This window comes from Erinaceus europaeus, chromosome 12 (genome assembly GCF_950295315.1).
Source record: "Erinaceus europaeus chromosome 12, mEriEur2.1, whole genome shotgun sequence".
Taxonomy (NCBI): Eukaryota; Metazoa; Chordata; class Mammalia; order Eulipotyphla; family Erinaceidae; genus Erinaceus; species Erinaceus europaeus.
The window spans coordinates 43,570,010-43,594,247 of NC_080173.1; the positions used below are offsets into that span (position 1 = coordinate 43,570,010).

General features: G+C 45.5%; 1 protein-coding gene and 1 non-coding gene across 9 annotated transcripts in view; both read left to right on the forward strand.

Moving 5' to 3' along the window:
• Positions 1-24,238, forward strand: part of PLCD3 (phospholipase C delta 3) — a 70,440-nt gene that overhangs the window by 15,552 nt on the left and 30,650 nt on the right. For 7 of the 8 annotated variants that reach the window (XR_009553010.1, XM_060203361.1, XM_060203357.1 and 4 more), the window contains exons 2-8: positions 3,908-4,069; positions 4,180-4,408; positions 4,880-5,009; positions 8,281-8,509; positions 8,673-8,874; positions 9,019-9,163; positions 11,563-11,715. Coding sequence is in view for 7 of the 8 variants with exons in the window: in XM_060203361.1 (XP_060059344.1) it covers positions 3,908-4,069; positions 4,180-4,408; positions 4,880-5,009; positions 8,281-8,509; positions 8,673-8,874; positions 9,019-9,163; positions 11,563-11,715 (1,250 nt within the window). In the remaining variant the exon portion in view is untranslated. The remainder of the gene's footprint in view (positions 1-3,907; positions 4,070-4,179; positions 4,409-4,879; positions 5,010-8,280; positions 8,510-8,672; positions 8,875-9,018; positions 9,164-11,562; positions 11,716-24,238) is intronic. The other variant, XM_060203360.1, reaches the window with a different exon arrangement.
• Positions 9,348-9,476, forward strand: LOC132542285 (small nucleolar RNA SNORA72). The gene has a single exon (XR_009553382.1). It is a non-coding gene; the product is annotated as a small nucleolar RNA SNORA72 (small nucleolar RNA).

Genomic DNA, 24,238 nt, shown 5'->3' on the forward strand with positions numbered 1-24,238 from the left:
CTGTTTCAGGGAGTGTAGGGTCCTTGTGAGGCAGGGAGACTGACGGGGGGGGGGGGGTAGATCCTGGGGGTTGTTTCCCTCCTTGCTCGATCTCTGGTAGAGAAAGACTAACAGGAGGGTCCATGCACCCAGTTTTCAATGGGAGGTCCCACCATGCTCAACCCATCCTCACAATTCCCTACAATGGAAAACTACTCAGCTATTAAAAACAGTAATTTCACTGTTTTCAGCCCAGCTAGCTTGAAGAAATCATGTTAAGGGGTGAGGGATATAGCATAATGGTTATGAAAACAGACTCTCATGCCCGAAGCTCCGAAAGTTCTAGGTTCAATCCCCCGGATCAACATAAGCCAGAGCTAAGCAGTGCTCTGGTGTTTCTCTCCCTCTCTTTCTCTGTCAAAAATAAATAAAATATTAGAAAAACATATTAATAAATCATGTTGTGATATAAGTCAAAAACAGAAGGATAAATATGAGATGACCTCATTCAGGCAGATTGGAAAAACAAGATAAGAGAAAAACACTAAGCTGAACTTGAACTGGAGTTGATGTATTGCATCAAAGCATAAAAGTGTCTGGGGTGGGGGTGGGGGTGGGGAGGAGTCAGGTCCTGGAATAGGATGGCAAAGGAAAAATAAATAAGTAAAAAATATAATTAAAAAAAAGAGTGAGAGAGGCCCTGAGTTTCTTGGTCCTCTTAGTTTTATAGTAGGCCTGCAGTTGGGGTAAGTTACTGTAAGATAAGGCTGCTGGTTTACACCCTTGACCCTGTCCCCATCTTGTGATGCTTAACCTTTAGTCACTGTCCTGGGGTGTGCAAATCTGCACTCTAAGACCTCAAACCAGAGGGAAGGGAATAAATAGTACTTGGGTCATCAACAGCTCTGGGACATCCTGATGTTTGGCCTCTTTCATGTTGGTATTTTCCTTGAACAGTTTGGCCAACTCAACTGAGTTCCTAGTATGTCTTCCAAAGTCCTTTCAGCACCCTTCAGGACCATCTGTGGCAGATGGGTGTTTCTGTCCCTAAGTAGCAGCAAAGCTTCCCTGCTACAGGGGGGGATTGAGGGCTAGAACTTGGGTACTTGTGTACTGTAATGTGTGTGCTCAACCAGGTGTACCACCAGTTAGGCCCTAGATTTAATTCCTCTTTTTTTCAGAGCCCTACTCAGCTCTGTGTTTTTGTTTTGTTTTTTGCCTCCAGGGTTATCATTGGGGCTCTGATGAATCCACTGCTCCTGGAGGCTATTTTTTCCATTTTGTTGCCCTTGTTGTGGTTGTTATTGTTGTTACAGCTGTTGTTGTTGTTGTTGGATAGGACAGAGAGAAATTGAGAGAGGAGGAGAAGATGGAGAGAAAGATAGACATCTGCTGACCTGCTTTACTGCTTGTGAAGTGAACCCCTGTAGGTGGGGAGCTGGGGGCTCGAACCAGGATCCTTATCAGCTCTGGTTTATGGTGGTGTGGTATGGGGAATTGAACCTGAGACTTTGGAGCCTCAGGCATGAGAGTCTCTTTGCATAACCATTATGCTATGTACCCCAGTCCTAGATTTAATTTCTTAGTTTGTAGTTTGGCTAGCAGGTATCTTGGGACCAGAAAAACCTAAAGCCAACCCCACTAATCTGACTACTTAACTTACTATAATAAACTAAGTTAGGGAGTCGGGCAGTAGTGCAGTGGGTTAAGCACAGATGGTGCAAAGCACAAGGACTGGCATAAGGATCCCGATTCAAGTTCCTGGCTCTCCACCTGCAGGGGCTTGCTTCACAGCAGTGAAGCAAGTCTGCAGGTATCTTTCTCTCCCCTTCTCTGTCTTCCCCTCCTCTCTCCATTTCTCTCTGTCCTATCCAACAATGATGACATCAATAACAACAATAATAGCTACAACAATAAAACAAGGGCAACTAAAGGGAATAAATAAATGTAAGTTATTAAAATAAATAAACTAAGTTATTCATTTGATCAAATAAGTATTTAAAAACATTGCATATTAATCAAATTAATTAAATGTTTATTAAAATAAAGTCAATAATATTAAAATGAATGGAGGAAGAATTCTGTTTTTTATTTTCTTTTTTTGGCCCATACAGTGGTGTTTTGGTCATTTCGGTTTGATGTAGTTGCCAACACTGAAAAAATCTGGATGTTTGATACGTAAATCCAGATTCTGGTTCTCTGGAATTCTGGGACCTTGTCCACTCTTGGTGCCTCCCCCCAACCCCGAAAAGATGCATTTACAGGGTTCTCAACCCTTCGACTTGTACCCTGGCTACCTGGTTCTGACCCCTGCTGGGTCCAATGCCATCTGGATAGGGCACTAGCAGGATGAGCAGCATTTGAGTGGATCTCAGGTTTTTCAGTTTTGTGGTATTTGTTCTGTGCTTGGAGAACATGAGGTGCAGAGCTGTCACAGGTTGGTCCCACCTGGGCTGTGTAACTGAGAAGTGACAGAGTTGAAATTTGACTTCCTGAACTCCTGCACTTGTGTTCTGCTTTATCCTACCCACCCAGCCCAGGCTGAACAGGTTGGAAGGTGGAAGCTAGACACAGGAGCAGGATTTTCAGTGCAGCCACCAAGGTTGGAAACTTGCTTCCATCACTTCCTAGCTATGGGATCCCGACAAGTTACTTAAGTTTATTTTCATGTATTTTCTGGTTCATATACAAGCAGGCTCTGGGTTTCAGCAAAAGCTCTGTAAACATTTTCTACTGTTAGGGAAGGTGGACATTGTTACTGGGGAGTGCATATGGATAGTCGGAGATGGTGCAGTGGATAAAGCCTTGCACTCGCAAGCATGATGTCCTGAGTTCAAACCCCAGCAGCACATGTACCAGAGTGATGTCTGGTTCTTTCTTTCTCTCCTTCTATCTTTCTCATTAGTAAATAAATAAATAAGTCAATAAATAAATAAAGTGCATATGAGCTGAAGGGTCATATGAAGTTATGACAGTGACTGGGCATGGTGAGTGGCAGATAACACTGGAGGTCAAACTTTCAGGTGGATCTACCCGGGGCACTCTGGAGATTAGTATTTATTCATTATTGTATAGAGACAGAGAGAATTTTTTTCTAATTTCTTTATTGGCGAATTAATACAATAGTTTGTACATGCACAACATTTCCCAGTTTTCCGTATAACAATACAACCCCCATTAGGTCCTCTAGAGACAGAGAGAAATTGAGAGGGGAGGGGGAGAAGTAGAGTGGGACAGAGACAGAAAGACATCTGCAACCCTACTGGAAACTAGGGGCTTAAACCTAGGTCCCTGTACACTGTAATGTGCATGCTTAGCCAGGTGCGCCACCGCCTGCCTGGTCCGTCTTTCCTTCTCTACTTCTTCCTCCCCTCTCAATTTCTGTGCTTATCCAAAGATAAATAAGTTGGGGGCAGAGAGAGAGAGGTGCATTGCATAACAAGGCATTGTTTTTTTTTTTTTTTTCTCTGTCCGCTCACTGCTCAGGTCTAGCTTCTGGTGTTGCTGTGAATTGAAGCTGAGACTTTTGGTATACCTCAGGCATGAAAGCCTTTTTGCATAACCACTATGCTATCTCTCCAGCCCAATACCACCTTCTTGATGGGCAGAGGTTCACCTTACTGGAAAAAAGTTATTTAAGGTGGCAGGTTCTGGGTTGGAAGACTAGGAGCAGTAAGGGAGAAGAGTGGCAGAAAGGGTGATCTTTAGGGACACCGGAGCCCCAGGTGCTGCTGAGGTGTGGCTGGGCTCTCTGGGCGTCCCTATGACTGGCACCCTTATGACTGGGAGCCTGGGTGGAATACACCAAGCCCAACCTCTGGCAGAGAACTAAAGTCAACTTCGTACTGGAGAGAAGTGTGAGGGTTTGCAGAGGGACAGAGCGGAGTTGGAGCCAAGCCCCGACGCCAGGTCCCCTCTGGTCCTGCAGGCCTGACGGAGGACGAGGACGTGCGCGCCATGCTGCGGGGCTCCCGGTTCCGGAAGATCCGCTCGCAGACGTGGCACAAGAAGCGGCTGTACAGGCTGCAGGAGGACTGCCTGAGCGTGTGGTTCCAGCGGGGCCTCCCGCACGCGCCGTCGCAGCACATCTGTGAGTGCTGGTGGGGCGGGCAGGTGGGCAGGGCTGCGGGCGCGGTGCAGGCTGACTGAGACCTTGAGGGTCCCGCCCCCTGGCACGACTGACCCCCTCTCGCCCCGCAGTTTTAGTGCAGCACATCGAGGCAGTCCGCGAGGGTCACCAGTCCGAGGGCCTGCGGCGCTTCGGGGGCGCCTTCGCGCCAGCGCGATGCCTCACCATCGTCTTCAAGGGCCGCCGCAAGAACCTGGACCTGGCAGCGCCCACCGCCGAGGAAGCCCAGCGCTGGGTGCGCGGCCTGGCCAAGCTGCGGGCGCGCCTGGAAGCCATGAGCCAGCGCGAGCGCCTCGACCAATATCCTGTCCGGGAGGGCGCCCCCCCGCGGGAAGAGAAGGCAGCCCATCTCTGGAGGACCCCCCCCCCCCCCCCCCCAGGGCCAGAGAAGGCAGAGCCCCACGCCTTCAGAACTGGGGGGTGGCGGGCAGGGAGGCAGCATAATGAGTTTGCAGAACAGTTTTCATGCCTGAAGCTCTGAGGGTCAGTCCCCAGAACCACCATAAGCCAGAGCTGAGCAGTACTCTGGGGGGCGGGGGAGAACATAAAAAAAGAACTGGCGGGTGGTGTAGTGTGGTCTTTAGACTCTGGAGCCCTAGTCTTATGGTCCAATGGTCACAATGCTGCTGTGCCCAGGGAGTCCTCTTGGGGCGCGGTCTGGGGTGTGGGTTGGGAGGGGAGGATCACTCCTAAACGAGGGGCTCCCCCCACATTTGGGAGGTGGGGACATACCTGTCAGTTAGTTGCCGGTTATTTCCTGAGCACTCACACCTGGATCCACACCTATCTGCACCGGGCAGACTCAAACCAAGACAGTAAGATGAGCTTCAAGGAGATCAAGAGCCTGCTCAGAATGGTCAATGTGGACGTGAATGACATGTATGCCTACCGCCTCTTCAAGGTGGGCTCCTGCTGCCACTCTGGCGTCTTTTATACATTCATACATGCAAAATGTATTAACTAGAGAGAGAGAAGCAGAGCATCACTCTAGCATATGCGATAGGGGGGGCCAAACTTGTAGCCTCATGCTTGCAAGTCTAGTGCTCTAGTCACTGTGCCACCTCTGTGACAGTAATCTCTGCTCACGTACACACACACCCCAGTCATCTGAGTCCTTAGCTCCCCTCCCTCCAGCTCTTGTGGAGAAAGTGGCCTCTCTGAAGAAAGGTGACTTCTTACATCTGACCCTCATTAAATTAACCCTCTTTCCCACTCCTGAGACCACTGACTTTAAGAAAGTCCATCCTTACCCTCAGATATAGTGCAAGGGTTAGGTGGAGCTCCAGTCTCCCCATTCCTGCCAAGAGGGCACCAAAGTTTTTGTATTTATAGAGACTGAGAAAGCAGAGACACAGAAAGTGAAAGAGACTACAGTAGAGCCATAGCTCCCTTCAGTGCAGTGGGGGCTGGACTTGAAACTGGATCACACACATGGCAAGTGAGCTATCCAAATGAGCTATTTCTCTGGACCCAAAGTTGTTATTTTAAAGGTTTTGCTTAAGGGCAACAAAAGGGAATAAATAAATTAAATTTAATTTAAAAAAAGGTTTGCTTATTTTTAAAAAGATTTTATTTATTTATTAATGAGAAAGATAGGAGGAGAGAGAGAAAGAACCAGACATCACTCTGGTACATGTGCTGCTGGGGATTGAACCCAGGACTCCATACTTGAGAGGCCAATACTTATCCACTGCGCCACCTCCAGGACCACGGTTTTGCTTATTAAAAAAAATTTTTTTTTTATTTGGGAGTCAGGTGTTAGTGCAGTGGGTTAAACGAAGGTGGCACGAAGCTCAAGGACCGGTGTAAGGATCCCAGTTTAAGCCCCTGGCTCCCACCTGTAGGGGAGTCACTTCACAATCGGTGAAGCAGGTCTGCAGGTGTCTGTCTTTCTCTCCCCCTCTCTATCTCCCCCTCCTTTCTCCATTTCTGTCTGTCCTATCCAACAGTGACATCAATAACAACAAAAATAATAACCACAACAATAAAAACAACAAGGGCAGCAAAAAGGGAAAATGAATAAATATTTTAAAAAATAATTAATTTTATTTATTATTTATTTTATTATATATATTTTATTTATTATTTAATTTTATATTAACTGGAGAAAGACAGGAAAGCTCAGCTCTGGCTTGTGGAAGTGCTGGGGATTGAAAAGATTTTACTTACTTACTAACCTAAAATAGGAAGAGAGGAAGGAAGGAAAGGAGGGAGGGGGAGAGAGAACCAGAACATTACTATGGTATATTCAATGCAGAGGATTGAACTTGAACTTCATGCTTCCAAGTTGAGCACCTTACTCACGGTGTTACCTTCCATGTCCATGTTGATGTTTTAAAGATGTATGCATGAATATATAGATATACAGGGACCAGGTGGTGGGACACCTGGTTGAGCACATACACTACAGTATGCAAGGACCTAGTTTCAAGCCCCTGGTCCGCACCCGCAGGGGGGAAGCTTCGTGAGTGGTGAAACAGGGTTGCAGGTGTCTCTTTAGCTATCTCTCCTTACACTTTTGATTTCTCTCTGTCTTTTAAATATTTGTTAAATGAAATTTTTAAGTGATTCTTTTTTTTTTTTTTTTGCCTCCAGGTTGCTGGGGCTTGGTGCCTGCACTGTGAATCCACTGCTCCTGGAGGCCATTTTTGTTGCATTATTGTTGCCCTTGTTGTTATAGCTGTTGTTGTTGGATAGGACAGAGAGAAAGGGGAAGACAGAGAGGAGGAAAGATAGACACCTGCAGACCTGCTTCACTGCTTGTGAATCGACCACCCTGCAGGTGGGGAGCCGGAGGCTTGAACCGGGATCTTTATGCTGGTCCTTGTGCTTTAAAAATTTTTTTTTATCTTTATTTATTTATTGGAAAAAGACAGCCAGAAATTGAGAGGGGGCGGGGGGAGGTGGAAAGAGGGAGAGACAGAGAGACACCTGCAGCCCTACTTCACCACTCATGAAGCTTTCCCCTTGTAGGTGGGGACCAGGGGCTTGAACTCAGGTCCTTGTGCACTGTAACGTGTGCACTCAACCAGGTGCGCCACACCACCTGGCCCCATGGTCCTTGTGCTTTGCACTGCTTAACCCACTGTGCTACCACCCAGCTCCCTAAATGATACTTTAAATTTTTTATTATATTTATTTATTTGATAGTGATAGCCAGCTATCGTAAGGAATGGGGGATATAAAACGGAAGAAAGAAAGAGGGACACCTGCAGACTTGCTTCACCACTTATGAAGCTTTCTCCCTACAGGTGGGGACTAGGGGCTTGAACATGGGTCACATGAGACACACAGAGAAGCCAGAGCCACTCTGGTTTCATGTGGCGTGGGATGGAGCTGGGGGCCTTGGCATGCAAGTCCACTTCAGCTATTTTCCCGTCGCCCACTGTTGTTTTAATTTCTCTAAGCCTGGATGTATGACTGGGTGGTAGCTCCAAAGAGGAGGGGCCAGGCAGGACTCAGACTCTTCCACAGTCTGCTCCATGGTGGCACACCCACAGGTGACTGTGGACACCCCGAGTGCAGGAACAGATGAATGCACAGAGTGGGCTGCAGCCAGAGTCCAGTGGGACACATGGTGGACAGCAGCTCTATGGCTGGCCCATGACACTAAACACACAAGAGCTGTGGCACCTGCCCACCAGCTCTGTGTGGACCTCTCCCTGTGAATTTCCTTTTCTTTTTTTAAAATTAATTAATTCCTTTTTGTTGCCCTTGTTGTTTTATTGTTGTAGTTATTGTTGTTGTCGTTGGATAGGACAGAGAGAAATGGGGAGAGGAGAGGAAGACAGAGATGGGGAAGAGAAAGACCTGCTTCACCAGTTGTGAAGTGACTCCCCTGCAGGTGGGGAGCCGGGGGGCTCATGAATTTCCTTTTCTTGTAACTTTCTTGACCCGAGTGTGTACATAGCAGTAGGAGGATGGTGGTGTGGATACACAGGTATAGGGATCTCTCCTACCTTGGGGTCACCAGTTTTTTGTCTCATATTTTAATTCTTGGGGTTGCAGTACACAGGAACAAGCTCTGAACCTAAGAAACTGTCGAGTCTTAGTGTGAGCTTGAGAGAGATGTGTTTCTCTTGCTGTGAAATGGAGGGGCATCATCCACCTCATTTCCAGGCGTGGATGTGTCACTGTGGGCCAGCTTTCCCAGGGTGTCCTCTGCTCTCTAGGAGTGTGACAACTCCAACAACGAGCGGCTGGAGGGGACTGAGATTGAAGAGTTCTTGCGCCGACTGCTGAAGCGCCCCGAGTTGGAAGAGATCTTCCATCGGTACTCGGGCGAGGACCAAGTGCTGAGTGCCCCCGAACTGCTGGAGTTCCTGGAGGATCAGGGGGAGGATGGCGCCACACTGGTCCATGCACGGCAGCTCATCCAGACCCACGAGCTTAATGAGACAGGTGGGGCAGGTCTAATGCATGGGGTTCAAGTCAGCACAGTCCTCCAACGAAGTGCGCTCAGATAGGTGCTCATTATCACTAAGCTGAGTGAACTTCAGAGGCACTTGGGGCTGGATATGGGGGTCCCACATGTGGCCTGACACGTCACTGCCCTCCCCTGCAGCCAAGCAGCATGAGCTGATGACCCTGGATGGCTTCATGATGTACCTTCTGTCACCTGCGGGGGCTGCTCTGGACCCAGCGCACACGAGTGTGTTCCAGGACATGGACCAGCCACTCTCCCACTATTTCATCTCCTCCTCCCACAACACCTATCTGACCGACTCTCAGATCGGGGGGCCCAGCAGCACAGAGGCCTATGTTAGGTATCATACAGGGGTGGGGGGGACATATCTAGGAGCACAAGTTGAGAGGCTTCGGGGCTCAACTCCTACTGTGGGCTTCCTGGCTCTGTTGCTCTGCTCTGTGGTGCCCACATGACATCTTCCTGTCCATCTGTCTGTCCTTAGGGCCTTTGCCCAGGGATGCCGCTGTGTGGAGCTGGACTGCTGGGAGGGGCCAGGAGGAGAACCCATCATCTACCATGGCCACACGCTTACCTCCAAGATCCTCTTTCAGGATGTGGTCCAGGCTGTGCGCGACCATGCCTTCACAGTGAGCCCCTAGCCCCAGACCCCTTGACCCGATCCGTACCAGTTGCCCTCAGTCCTTCCATAAGAAAGCTTGGCCTAGGGAACTACTCTCCAAACACTGCTGGGAAAATGGGCCAAGGGGGTAAATGGAGCTGAGCATGGCCATCCCTTTCTCATATTTAGTAAGTATACTAAAATCACAGACCTTGCAAATATTCTCACTGTTCAGATTCCATAATAATAAGGGCAGGCTAAACATATGCTATATTAAGATCATGCATGTGTTCCCAGACCTAATTTTTTTAAATAATATTTTATTTATTTTGAATAAAGACAGAAGTTGAGAGGGGGGAATATAGGGAAAAAAGAGATACCTGCAGCACTACTTCACCACTCATGAAGTTTCCCTCTGTATGTGGGGTCGGTGGCCCTAAACTTAGGTCCTTGTACATAGTGATGTGTGTACACAACCAGGTAGCCACTTCTTGGTCCACAGACCTAATTAAAAAATATTTGTTTATTTATTTATGAGAAAGAGAAGGGAAGAACAAGAGCCTCACTCTGGCACATCATTGCCAAGGACTGAACTTGGTACTTTCATGCCTGAAGGTCCAACACTTTATTCATTGTGCCATCTCCATTTAATTAATTTTTTAAATTTATTTATTGGATAGAGATAGAGAGAAATTGAGAGGGGAGAGGGAGATAGGGAGAAAGAGAGACTTGCAGCACTGCTTCACTGCTCTTAAAGCTTCCCCCCTGCACGTGGGGACCAGCAGCTTCAACCTGAGTCCTCGTGCGTTGTAACATGTGCTCAACCAGGTGTGCCACCATCCAGCTCCCTGCAGACCTAATTCTTCACCTAGTTCTGGTTTTGTAAATGCTTGTGATAAGTTTGATTGATGATATATATTTTAATATTTATTTATTCCCTTTTGTTGCCCTTGTTGTTTTATTGTTGTAATTATTTTTGCTATTGCTGTCATTGTTGTTGGATAGGACAGAGAGAAATTGAGAGAGGAGGGGAAGACAGAGAAGGGGAGAGAAAGGTAGACACCTACAGACCTGATTCACCGTTTGTGAAGTGACTCCCCTGCAGGTGGGGAGCTGAGGGCTCGAACCCAGCATTCTTAGCCGGACCTTGTGCTTCATGCCACCTGCGCTTAACCCGCTGCGCTACCACCCGACTCCCCGATAATGATTTTTTTATATATATTTATTTTCCCTTTTGTTGCCTTTGTTTTCATTGTTGTTGTTGTAGTTATTATTCTTGTTGTTGATGTCATCATTGTTAGATAGGACAGAGAGGAATGGAGAGAGGAGGGGAAGACAGAGAGGGGGAGAGAAAGATAGACACCTGCAGACCTGCTTCACCACCTGTGAAGCGACTCCCCTATAGGTGGGGAGCCCAGGGCTCGAACAGGGATCCTTACACCAGTCTTTGCGCCTTGCACCACGAGCACTTAACCCGCTGCGCTACTGCCTGGCTCCCCGATAATAATATTTTTAAAGAAGTTATTTATTTATTCATGAGGAAGACAGGAGGAAAGAGAAAGAACCAGACACCACTCTGGTACATGTGCTGCTGGGGATATAGGACCTCATGGTTAAGAATCCAGTGCTTTATCCATTGCACCACCTCCCGGACCACATAATGTATTATTTATTTATTTATTTATTTATTTTCCCTTTTGTTATCCTTGTTGTTTTTTTATTGTTGTAGTTATCATTGTTGCTATTGATGTCATCGTCATTAGACAGGACAGAGAGAAGTGGAGAAAGGAGGGGAAGAAAGAGAGGGAAAGAGAAAGACACCTGCAGACCTGCTTCACCGCCTGTGAAGCCACGCAGGTCTGCAGGTATCTTTTTCTCCCCGTCTTCCCCTCCCCTCTCGATTTCTCTCTGTGCTATCCAACAACAGTGATGGCAACAATAACAACAACAAGGGCAATAAAAATGAGAAAAATGGCCTCCAGGAGCAGTGACTCAAAGAGTGGGCATTGAGCCCCAGTGATAACCCTGGAGGCCAAAAGAAAAGGAACAGAGGTTGGGGGAGATAGACTAATAGGTATGCAAAAAGGGACTCGACGCCTGAGGTTCTAAGGTCCCAGGTTCAATCTCTTGCACAGTCACCAGCCAGAGCTGAGCAATGCTCGGGTAAAGAAAGAGGGAGAGAAATGAAAGAACAGAACACTATCTCTACAGCCACCTTAACCTCCCTTCCCTTTCACTGGAGCCCTAGATCTGACCTCTGTCCCTCCAGTCTGCACTGGGCCCAGTCTGTATACCTTATTCCACTGAATCAGGGCCCCCGGAATGGGCCTAGAGCCCTGCCTGTCCTGAAGGTTGTGGGCCAGGTGCACGTGGGCTACAGATGAGGGACAGGTGCATTGTTCTAAACTGTTGCCCCCTCTCCCACAGTTGTCCCCATACCCTGTCATCTTGTCAATTGAGAACCACTGTGGGTTGGAGCAGCAGGCCACCATGGCCCACCACCTCCGCACCATCCTAGGGGACATGCTGGTGACAGAGGCGCTGGACTCTCAGAACCCAGAAGAACTGCCATCTCCAGAGGTGATTCTCTCAAAGTCCCACCCTGCTCATGCCAATTCCCCAGTTTAGGACTCCTTAGCTCTCTCAGCTGTCATCACTGCTCTTTCATTTATCTGACAAAACCTTTTTTCTCTGTCTCTTCTGCCCTGCATTCTTGACAAGACTCACCACCCCCTTCTCAGTTGGCATTCCAGAACATTCCAGACTGTGGTCCTGACCTCTCCACAGTGTCTCTCTAGGCTCCTTCATTCCTTTTTTTAAAAAACAAGTTTCTGTTTTAATCTTTTTTTTCCACCACTCCCATCACCAAAGGTCTGTGTCCCCATCCCCACCCCATAAATAACTGCTATAGTTATCCCACAGTCTTAGAAATAGGTTAACATTGGGGAGTCGGGCTGTAGTGCAGCGGGCTAAGCGCAGGTGGCGCAAAGCACAAAGACCGGCATAAGGATCCTGGTTCAAACCCCGGCTCCCCACCTGCACGGGAGTCGCTTCACAGGCAGTGAAGCAGGTCAATTCTTTTTTTTTTTTAATTTTTAAAAAATTTATTATGTAATCCCTCCTCTTTGTTGCCCATCGTCGTTGTGGTTATTGCTGTCGTTGTTGGGTAGGACAGAGAGAAATGGAGAGAGGAGGGGAAGACAGAGAGGGGGAGAGAAAGACAGACACCTGCAGACCTGCTTCACCGCCTATGGAGCAACCCCCTGCAGGTGGGGAGCCGGGAGACTCGAACTGGGATCCTTACATCGGTCTTTGCGCTTTGCGCCACCTGTGCTTAACCCGCTGCACCACTGCCCGACTCCCCTCAGTTCTTTTTAATTGCTGAGTAATACTCTGTTGAGTATATGTCCCATAACTTTTATTTAAAAATTTTTGGGGGGGCCTGGTGGCGGTGCACTTGGTTGATGCACGTATTACAATGCGCAAGGACTTCGGTTTGAGCCCCTGGTCCCCACCTACAGGGAAAAAGCTTCACGAGTGATGAAGCAGTGTTGCAGGTTTCTGTTTCTCTCCCTTTCTATCGCCACCTTCCTTCTCGATTTCTGGCTGTCTCTATCCAATAAATAAATGGGTATAGTAAAAAATAAACTCTATTTATTGGATAGAGACAGCCAGAAATCAAGGGGGAAAGGGATGATAGAGAGGGAGAGAGGGGGCTAGGTGCTGGTGCACTTGGTTGAGCACAGGTTACAGTGTTCAAGCCCCTTGTCCCCACCTGCCGAAGGAAAGCTTTGTGAGTAGTGAAGCAGGGCTGCAGGTGTCTGTCTCTCTTTTTAAATAATTTTTTTATTATCTTTTATTTGTTGGATAGAGACAGCCAGAAATCAAGAAGGAAGAAGGTTAGAGAGAGAGAGAGAGACAGACACCTGTAGCACGGCTTCACCACTCTTGAAATTTACCCCCTGCAGGTAGGAACCGGTGTTCGAACTCGGGTCCTTTCACATTATAACATGTGCTCTCAACCAGGTGTACCACCTCTGGCCCCTCCCATAACTTTTTAATCCAGTCATCTTTTGAAGGGCTGTTTCCAGATTTTTGCTATTGTGAGTGAAGCCGTTATGAACGTGGGGATGCATATATCCCTTCGAATCAGTGTTACTATATCTTTTGGGTATATGCCTAGTAATGAAATTGCTGAATCATGGCATTTCCATTTGTATTTGTTTAAGGATTCTCTATAGTGGTTGTACTAGTTTGCATTCCCACCAGCAGTGTGATAGAGTTCGTCTTTCTGCATATCTTCTCCAACACTTAAATGGGTATTGGATCTTATCAAGTGCTTTTTCTGCATCAGTTGGCCTGTTAAGTTTATTTACTTCTTGTGTCAAAGTTGGCAGTTGCTATGACTTTTTTTTTTTGCCTCCAGGGTTATTGCTGGGGCTCAGTGCCTGCACCATGAATCCACTGCTCCCGGAGGCCAGTTTTCCCCCTTTTGCTACCCTTGTTATTGTAGACTTGTTGTGGTTATTGTTGTTGTTGATGTCATTCATTGTTGGATAGGACAGAAAGAAAAGGAGAGCGGAGGGGAAGACAGAGAGGGGGAGAGAAAGATAGACACCTGCAGACCTGCTTCACCGCCTGTGAAGCGACTCCCCTGCAGGTGGGAAGCAGGGGGCTTGAATCCCGGTCCTTACGCTGGTCCTTGCGCTTTGTGCCAATTGCGCTTAACCCGCTGCACTACCGCCTGACCCCCAATTGCTATGACTTTATGTGTCCATTGCTTCTAAGTTATTGAATTTATTTCCATAATAGTCCTGTATGATCTTCTGTATTTCTGTTTTTTTTATTTAATTGATTTACTTTCCCTTTTGTTGCCCTTGTTGTCTTTTTATTGTTGTTGTAGTTATTATTGTTGTTACTGATGTCGTCGTTGTTAGATAGGACAGAGATAAATGGAGAATGTACGGGAAGACAGAGAAGGGGAAAGAAAGATAGACACCTGCAGACCTGCTTCACTGCCTGTGAAGCGACTCCCCTGAAGGTGGGGAGCCGGGGGCTTTAACCGGGACTATTACATGGGTCCTTGCTTTGTACCACGTGCACTTAACCCGCTGTGGTACCGCCGACTCCCGTGTTTGTTGTTTTTGAATGATTTTACCATATCTTTCCTTTTTAAATAAATGTAGCTAGTGGTTTATGTATTTTATTATACATAATAAATCTTTTGGAGAACTAGCTCTTGGTTTTATTAATCTTTTTTTTTAACTTTTAAAAAAATACTGATTTATTTATTCCCTTTTGTTGCCTTTGCTTTTTTTTGTTGTTGTTGTAGTTATTTCTGTTGCTGTCGTAGTTGGATAGGACAGAGAGAAATAGAGAGAGCAGGGGAAGACAGAGAAGGGGAAAGAAACATAGACACCTGCAAATCTGCTTCACTGCTTGTGAAGCGACTCCCCTGCAGGTGGGGAGCCAGGGGGCTCAAACCGGGATCCTTAAGCCGGTCCTTGTGCTTTGTGCCACCTGCGCTTAACCTGCTGCACTACCACCCGACTCCCTAATCTTCTTGTTTTCTATTTCATTGATTTCTTCTCTGATTTTAACTATTTCCAGTCTCCTGCTGGCCTTCAGGTCTCTTTGTTGCTTTGTTTGTAATTGGTTCAGTTGGGTTGTTAGATGGTTTATTAATGATTTCTCCTCTTTATTAATGTAGACTTGTATAAACTTTCCTCTCAAGACTGCTTTTAGGGGCCGGGTGGTGGCACAGTGGGTTAAGCACATATGGCACAAAGTACAAGGACCCGTGTAAGGATCCCGGTTTGAGCCCCTGGTTCTCCACCTGCAGGGGGCTCGCTTAGCAAGCAGTGAAGCAGGTCTGCAGGTGTCTTTCTCTTCTATCTTCCCGTCCTCTCTCAGTTTCTCTCTGTCCTACCCAACAACAACAGCAATAACAACAATAATAAACAACAAGGGCAACAAAAAAGGGAAAGGGGGGCCAATGGTGGTGCATCTGGTTGAGCTCATGTTACAGAAAGGGGGAGGGACTGCTTTTGCTGTATCCCTCCCCCCTCCACCTCCCCCCCCCATTAGATAGAAATAAAAGAACAAGGAAAATAAAAAATAGTAGCTAAAAGCCACATATTCATCATGCAGGCACTGAGCCTTGGCAATCACCTGTGGCAAAATAAAAGAGAAAAGAAAGGATAACATGGATATGATTTAATACACACACACATTCATACAAATGTTTATACAGCAATGGGTTTTCTTTGACTTAGGTTCACTCCTGTCCACTTTCTTCTTCTTTTTTAAAAATATTATTTATTTACTTTGTATACAAACAGTGAGAAGTTGAGAGGGGAGGGATGGAGAGAGACCTGCGGTATTGGTTCACCACTTATTTTTTGTAAGATTTTATTTATTTATTAATGAGAAACATAGGAGGAGAGAGAAAGAGCCAGACATCACTCTGGTACATGTGCTGCTGGGGACTGAACTCAGGACCTCCTGCTTGATAGCCCGATTCTGGGGGTCTGGAGGTGGCGCAGTGGGTTAAGTGCACATGGTGCAAAGCACAAGGACTGGTTAGGATCCCGGTTTGAGCCCCCGGCTCCCCACCTGCAGGGGAGTCACTTCACAGGCGGTGAAGCAGGTCTGCAGGCATCTCTCTGTTTCTCTTCCTCTCTATCTCCCCCTTCTCTCTCAATTTCTCTCTGTCTCTATTCAATAACAAATAAATAAAATAAAAAAAGAGAGAGTCCGATGCTTTATCTACTGCGCCACCTCCCAGACCACGGTTCACCACTTATGAAGCTCCCCCGCTGCAGGTGGGAACCTGGGGCTTGAACCCAGGTCCTTGTGTACTGTAATGTGTACACTGTAATGTGTACCATCACCCTGCCCCTCCTGTCAATTTCATTAATAACCATCTTTAACAGTTTTCTGTGTTCCCCTGGCATCTTTCTCCCCGCCCCCTCCAGTTTTATTGCTGGGGCTCAGTACCAGTACTATGAATCCACCACTCCTCACGGCCATTCCCCTCCATTTTTTCTATTTTATTTGATAGGATAGAAAGAAATTGAGAAGGTATGGGGAGATAGAGGGAGAGAGAATGAGAATTACCTGCAGACCTGCTTCACTACTTGTGAAGCAACCTTCTTGCAGGTGGAAAGCTGGAGCTCGAACCTGGGTCCTTGCACATAATCCTATGTGCATTTAACCATGTGCATCACTGCCAGGTCCCCAATTTTTTTTCCTTCGGATGCATATTGAAAGAGACCAGGTGGTGGCACACCTGGTTGAGTGCACATGCTACAATATGCAAGGACCTGGGTTTGAGGCCCCAGCCCTGACCTGCGGGGGGAAAGCTTTGTGAGCGGTGAAGCAGTGCTAAAGGTGTCTCTCTATCACCACCTTCCCTCTCGATTTCTAGCTGTTTCTATCAAATAAAGATAATAAAAAATTAAAAGTTTATTAAAAAAAGAAATTGAAAGACGAGAGGAGGAAAGAGAGAGAGGGGAGAGATACCCATAGCACTTTACTGCTTGTGAAGTTTCACCTTTGCATGTGGTGACTGGGGGCTTAAAGCTGGTCCTTAAGGATGCAGGGTGATGTGTGAGCTTTACTGGTGAACCACTTATACCCTATACCAGGGGTCACTTTCATGTGATTTTTTTTTTTTTAGTATTTATTTATTTAGTCCCTTTTGTTGCCCTTTTTTTTTTTATTGTTGTAGTCGTTGTTGGATAGGACAGAGAGAAATGGAGAGAGGAGGGGAAGACAGAGGGAGAGAGAAAGACACCTGCACAACTGCTTCACCACCTGTGAAGCAACTCGCCTGCAGGTGGGGAGCCGGGGGCTCAAACCAGGATCCTTACGCCGGTCCCTGCGCTTAACCCTCTGTGGTACCGTCCGACTCCCTTTTATGTGATATTTTTTATTTTATCTATATTAATTGGATTGAAAGACACAAGAGTCTCTTTGCATAACACTTTTTCAATCCTGAGCTACCTGTTTCTTCTCTTTCTCCTCTTTTTTTAAAATTTCTTTATTGGGGAATTAATGTTTTACATTCAACAGTAAATACAATAGTTTGTACATGCATAACATTTCCCAGTTTTCCATATAACAATACAACCCCCACTAGGTCCTCTGTCATCCTTCTTGGACCTGTATTCTCCCCACCCACCTACCCCAGAGTCTTTTACTTTGGTGCAATACGCCAATTCCAGCTCAGGTTCTACTTGTGTTTTCTTTTCTGATCGTTTTTCAACTTCTGCCTGAGAGTGAGATCATCATCCTTCTATTTCTGACTTACTTCACTTAACATGAATCTTTCAAGGGCCATCCAAGATCAGCTAAAAATGGTGAAGTAACCATTTATTTATTTATTTATTTATTTAAGAAAGGAGACATTAACAAAACCATAATATGAGGGGTACAATTCCACACAATTCCCATAACCCGATCCACATCCCACCCCCTTCCCTGATAGCCTTCCCATTCTCTATCTCTCTGGGAGTATGGATCCAGGGTCGTTGTGGGTTGCAGAGGGTGGAAGGTCTGGCTTCTGTAATTGCTTCCCCGCTGAACATGGGCGTTGACTGGTCAATCCATACTCCCAGTCTGTCTCTCTCTCTCCCTAGTAGGGTGGGGCTCTGAGGAAGTGGCGCTCCAGTACACATTGATGGGGTCGTCTGTCCAGGGAAGTCTGGTCAGCATCTGGAACCTGGTGGCTTTAGGATGCCTCCATTTTTTATAGCTGAGTAGTATTAATATGTATACCACAACTTGCTCAGCCACTCATCTGTTGTTGGACACCTGGGTTGCTTCCAGGTTTTGGCTATTACAAATTGTGCTGCCAAGAACATATGTGTACACAGATCTTTTTGGATGGATATGTTGGGTTCCTTAGGATATATCCCCAGGAGAGGAATTGCAGGGTCATAGGGTAGGTCCATTTCTAGCCTTCTGAGAATTCTCCAGAGGTTGGACCAATTTACATTCCCACCAGTAGTGTAGGAGGGTTCCTTTGACCCCACAACCTCTCCAGCATTTGGTGCTGTTACCTTTTCTAATGTATGACATTCTCACAGGAGTGAAGTGGTATCTCATTGTTGTCTTTCTCTGACAATCAAAGACTTGGAGCATTTTTTCATGTGTTTCTTAGCCTTTTGGATCTCTTCTGTGGTGAATATTCTGTCCATGTCCTCCCTCCATTTTTGGATGGGGTTATTTGTTGTCTTGTTGTTGAGTCTGGCAAGCTCTTTATATATGTTGGTTATTAAACTCTTGTCTGATGTATGGCATGTAAAGATCTTCTCCCATTCTGTGAGGGGTCTCTTGGTTTGGGTAGTGGTTTCTTTTGCTGTGCAGAAGCTTTTTAATTTGATGTAGTGCCATAGGTTTATGCTTGCCTTAGTCTTCTTTGTAACTGGATTCGTATCATTGAAGATGTCTTTAAAATTTATACGGAAAAGACTTCTGCCAATATTTTCTTCTAAGTATCTGATAGTTTGTGGTCTAACATGCAAGTCCTTGATCCACTTGGAATTTACTTTTGTGTTTGGTGAAATACAGTGGTTCAGTTTCATTCTTCTGCATGTTTCAACCCATCGTTTCCAACACCATTTGTTGAAGAGACTCTGGTTTCCCCATTTAATAGTTTGAGCCCCTTTGTCAAAAATTAGATGTCCATAGGTGTGGGGGAGGTTTTCTTATTTTCAATGTTATTTATTTCTGCCCTAACTTTAGTGATTTCTGTCCTTCTGGTTGCCTTAGGGATCCTTTCTACTTCTTCTTCTTCTCCTTCTCCTTCCTCTTCCTCTCCTTCTTCTTCTCCTTTTCCTTCTCCTCCTCCTCCTCCTTCTTCATCTTCTTCTTCGTCATCTTTAAGATGTGCAATCAGGTTGTTTATCTGTGCTTTTTCTTGTTTCCTAATGTGTGCTTATATGGCTATGAACTTCCCTCTCAGTATTGCCTTAGCTGTGTCCCAAATATTTTGATAGCTTGTGTCTTCATTTTCATTGAACTCTCGAAACATTTTGATTTCTTGCTTTATTTCCTCTTTGACCCAGAAGTTGTTAAGAAGTGTACTGTTGAGCTTCCACATTTTGGGACTATTCCTAATCTTTTGTTGATTGTTAAGTGTTAATTTAATTCCACTGTGGTCTGAGAAGATGCTTGGGATGATTTCAATGTTCTTGAATTTGCTGATGCTGTCTTTGTGGCCTAACATATGGTCTATCCTTGAGAATGAACCATGTGGACTTGAGTAAAATTGTATTCCAGTTTTTTGGGGTTTTTTTTTGCCTCCATGGTTATTGCTGGGGCTCAGTGCCTGCACCATGAATCCACTGCTTCTGGAGGCCATTTTCCCCCCTTTTGTTGCCCTTGTTGTTGTAGCCTTGTTGTGGTTATTATTGTTGCTGTTGATGTTGTTCATTGTTGGATAGGACAGAGAGAAATGGAGAGAGGAGGGGAAGACAGAGAGGGGGAGAGAAAGATAGACACCTGCAGACTTGCTTCACTGCCTGTGAAGCGACTCCCCTGCAGGTTGGGAGCCAGGGGCTTGAACCGTGATCCTTCTGCCAGTCCTTGCGCTTTGTGCCACGTGCACTTAACCCCCTGCACTACTGCCTGACCCCCAATATTTCAGTTTCTTGGGATGAATGACTCTGAAAATGTCTAATAGTTCTAGTTTACCTATCTCTTCATTTCACTCCCTTATGTCTTTATTGTTTTTCTGCCTGGATGATCTGTCAAGTTGAGAGAGTGGGGTGTTGAAGTCCCCTACTATGACTGTGTTGCTGTTAATATATTGCTGTAGCTCTTTCAGTAGACCTTTGATGTATTTAGATGGGTTCTCATTGGGTGCATAGATATTAATCATTGTTACATTCTCTTGATTGACTGATCCTCTGAGCATTAAGTAGTGTCCATTCCTATCTTTTTAAATCTTATGTACTTTAAAGTCTATCGTGTCAGATATGAGAATAGCTTTTCCTGTCCTTTTTGTGGGCCATTGACTTGTATGATAGTTTTCCATCCTTTCACTTAAGTCTGTGTTTGTCTTGTTGAGTTAGGTGGGTTTCCTGTAGATAGCATATTATTGGGTTGTGTATTCTGATCCATCTTCCTACTCTGTGTCTTTTAATAGGTGAATTCAGGCCACTGACATTTATTGATATCAAAGATTGAAGATATTTTAACGCCATTCTTGTAGAGTTTTAGAATGTTCTGAAATATGGCACATTTATGGTGGTCTGACTATTTATAGGAGACCTCTCAGAACTTCTTTCAGGGCAGGCTTGGTGATAGTTGATTCCTTCAACTGTTGCTTGTCTGAGAAGGTTTTGATGCTTCCATCTAGTCTGAATGACAGTCTAGCAGGATACTTTTGAGATATCTTACTTCTTTTTTAGTTGTCTCTAATTCATCCTCGATCTTGCTAATTCTGTCTTCAGCCTCATTGATTCTATTCTCTCTCCCCTCTACTGTTATCTGGAGTTGATCTATTTTGTTACCCTGTTCTGATACTGTTTTAGCTTGTTCAGCTAGTTGTGTTCTTAGGTCAGCTATTTCAGCTTTCAGCTCTCTAATAACCTTGTGATAATTAGTGTTTTCTTCCATAGTCTCATTTGTTGTTCCTGTATTTCTGATTAAAATTCTTTCAAACTCTTTACTCACTCCTGTGATTATTTCCTTAGCTAGTGTTTGTATGTTGACCTCATTATTTTGTGCTTCACCCTTTGGGGGGCTTTTAGCTGGACTCTTGTCCTGGTTCATTTCTCCAATATTTCTTCTTGTTGGTTTAACCATTTTATATATTATGAGTTCCCTCTCTTTTCCTAGTTCTTTTCAAATTACTGATCACTATTTCCTGGATTGACTTGTGTCTAAGTCAGGTAATTAAAGGGTTCACAGTGGTGGAAGTTAACAGTTGTTTCAATGGTATTTTAATCCCTGATTTGGAGCTCAGTGGCTTAAAAGCCTCTTTTGTGCTTTTTCTTCCCTGTAGGCTATGGGAGCCTGAGGGTTTTTAAACTATAAGTAAGCTTCTCAGCTTAATCACTGACTCCTGACCAAGAGATAAAGCAGGGTGTGGCAGAGATAATCCAGTGGTTATGCAAAGAGAATTTCACAGCCCCACCGCTATGCCACCGAGGTATAGATCTCCTGAGTTTCCTGGTTAGATCTCTGTTCCCTGGTGTCCCTGTCGCTGCTCCAGATTCTGAGGGCAGTAGCAATGGAGACTCAGAGTTGTACTTGATGAGTCTTAGGGGAGTCCTCTCCTCCCTTCAGCTGCCCTGTTGTTGGTGGAACAGACTGGAGGTGGTGTCTCTGATAATCTGCTGGACTGTTACCAGCTACTTAATCTCTCCCTAGGCTCCTCTCTGTCCACCAGCCACATGTGTTTGCACTCACTAGTGATTTCGTGGATTCCTGAAGTCGTTCTAGTCCTGTCTTGTTTTGGTCCCAGGTGATCTCTTCTCTTTCTCCTCTTTTTAAGAAAAAAAAAAAAAGGAGTTGGGCGGTAGCGTAGCAGGTTAAGTGCATGTGGCGCGAAGTGCAAGGACCGGTGTAAGGATCCTAGTTTGAGCTCCTGGCTCCCTACCTGCAGGGGAGTCACTTCACAGGCGGTGAAGCAGGTGTGCAGGTGTCTTTCTCCCCGTCTTCCCCTCCTCTTTCCATTTCTTTCTGTCCTATCTAACAATGATGACATCAGTAACCACCACCACCATCACCACAACAAAGCAAGTGCAAAAAAGGGGAAAATAAATAAAAAAAAAAACATTTAGGGGGGATTGGGCAGTAGCACAACTGGCTAAGTGCACATGGTGCGAAGGGCAAGGACTGGCACAGGAATCCTGGTTCCAGACCCCCGGCTTCCCACCTGCAGGAGGGTCACTTCACAAGTGGTGAAGCAGGTCTGCAGGTGTCTATTTTTCTCTCCTCCTCTCTGTCTTCCCCTCCTCTCTGTCCTATCCAGTAACAATAATAATAACCACAACAACGTTAAACAACAAGGGCAACAAAAGGGGAAAATAGCCTCCAGGAGCAGTGGATTCGTGGCACCAAGCCCCAGCAATAAACCTGGAGGCAAAAAAAAAAAAAAGATTTAGGGCTGGGGAGATAGTATAATAGTTATACAGTGACTCTCATGCCTGAGGCTTCGAAGTCCCAGGTTCAGTCCTCCACACCACCATAAGCCAGAGCTGAGCAGCTTTTTTTTTTTTTTTTTTTTTTTACTAATGAGTGTGAGAGGACCTGAGCATCAATCTGGCTCATGCTATGTCAAACTCAAGACTGATTTCAACTATTTTTGAGTGATTTGTCTGAAATGCAACCTCCTGAGACCCTTAATTTTTTTGTAATGTAATTGTTTTAATTAAAAAAAAATTTAATATTTACTTATTCCTTTTTGTTGCCCTTGTTGTTTTATTGTTGTAGTTATTGATGTCTTCGTTGTTGGATAGGACAGAGAGAAATGGAGAGAGGAGGGGAAGAGAAAGGAGGAGAGAAAGATAGATGCTGCCTGTGAAGCGACTCCCCTGCAGGTGGGGAGCCCGGGTGTTGTTAAAGTTCAGAGCCTCCAGCAGGCCGGGCTAGCGTTGTGGTGGTAGACAGAGATAGAGACTTGGGGACACACAGCTGGGCTGAGAAGCTGCAGTTTAATCTTTATTCACGAACGGGCAAATCACCACACCATGTGCTTCCCTATCAGTCTCCCTCCGCCGCTGCTGCTGGGACTCTGGACGTCCTTAGCATACGGGGTGGGGAGAAAGTGGGGCGCGAAACTAGCAAGGGCCAAACCAATTCTCTCAGAGGTCGGGGGGAAGGGGAGCAAACCAATATGAAACATACTAACAATTTCCCCTTCTGTTTTTAACTAAATGACCACAGTATCAGGGGTGTGGGGTGAATAGAAACCTATATCATAAAGGCATTTTCAAAAAAGAAACTGGCACAAACACGGAGAAACATGTAAGCAAGTAACAAGAACCAGTGTGCTGCCAAGGGAAGGCCTGAGGGGGCCATTTTTTGCCTCTGTGGGCAAAACTTTATCAGCTTAAAAAAAACATTTCCTGCCTCTGGGGGGCGTACTTGCCTCGGCGGGCATTTTCTAGCTTGGGGTGAGGGTGAGGCCTAGAGTCCCAAGGCATGGCTGCAGTCAGTCTTTGAGAAACCAAGCAGCATAAGGGGAAGCTGCTAGTTTTGTGCAAAGTGTCTGAGGTGTACCAGTGAGTCCGATAGAAGTCCAAAGCAGATGTCCACCGAAGAATTGCCAGGGGGTGAATTGTTGTACGTTTGCCTTGATGGGGAATGTCAGCCATCGGAATTCTGCTTTTCTGTAGAGAACTTGACAGCTGCAATTCACTTAATTATGAAACAAAACTTGTAGCAGGTTAGAAGTTTACCACAATTGATAACTCTATCACAATTGGAAGTCCCTTCCAGCACGATTCCAACGCTATTTAAAGTTCAAACAATAAAATGTGGAAAGGCAAATATGAACCATACAAAAAACCTCAGGCATGAGAATTATTAGGATAACCATAGCAACCTAACATTTCTAATTGAGAAGGAATTTGAGACTTTTACATATCAACAATGTCTTTTTAACCTTTTGTTACACCCATTCAAGATGGAGACACACCCTAGGTGTGCACAGGTTTGTTTTTTTTTACCAGCTTAGTTAAAATATATTGATTTTTAACTAATTTTTACCTCAGACTTTAAATGTAAGTTAATTTTATCTTTATGAGAATTATGCTGAAGACCTTTTTCATTTAACTTTGCCTGGTAAGAATTTAGCCTTAAAGTTACATTTTTAACCTTAAAGTTACTGTTTACCAAACTTTAAACACACACATAAACATGGTCATTAATACACAAGGAGAGAAACCTTTGTTACAAAGACATGTCATTTTAAACACGAATTTAGATCTGTACTGTCTTAGTTGTTGTTGGGGGGTCACCATCTGGAGCTGGGGCCTCCCGCGTAGCTCCACTTCTAGGAACTGTAGGTTGCGATCTCTGCACGATTCTCTGCGTATTCTAGCTTGTCTGCCTTCAGACCCGAGCTGAGGATCTCGGCCAGGGG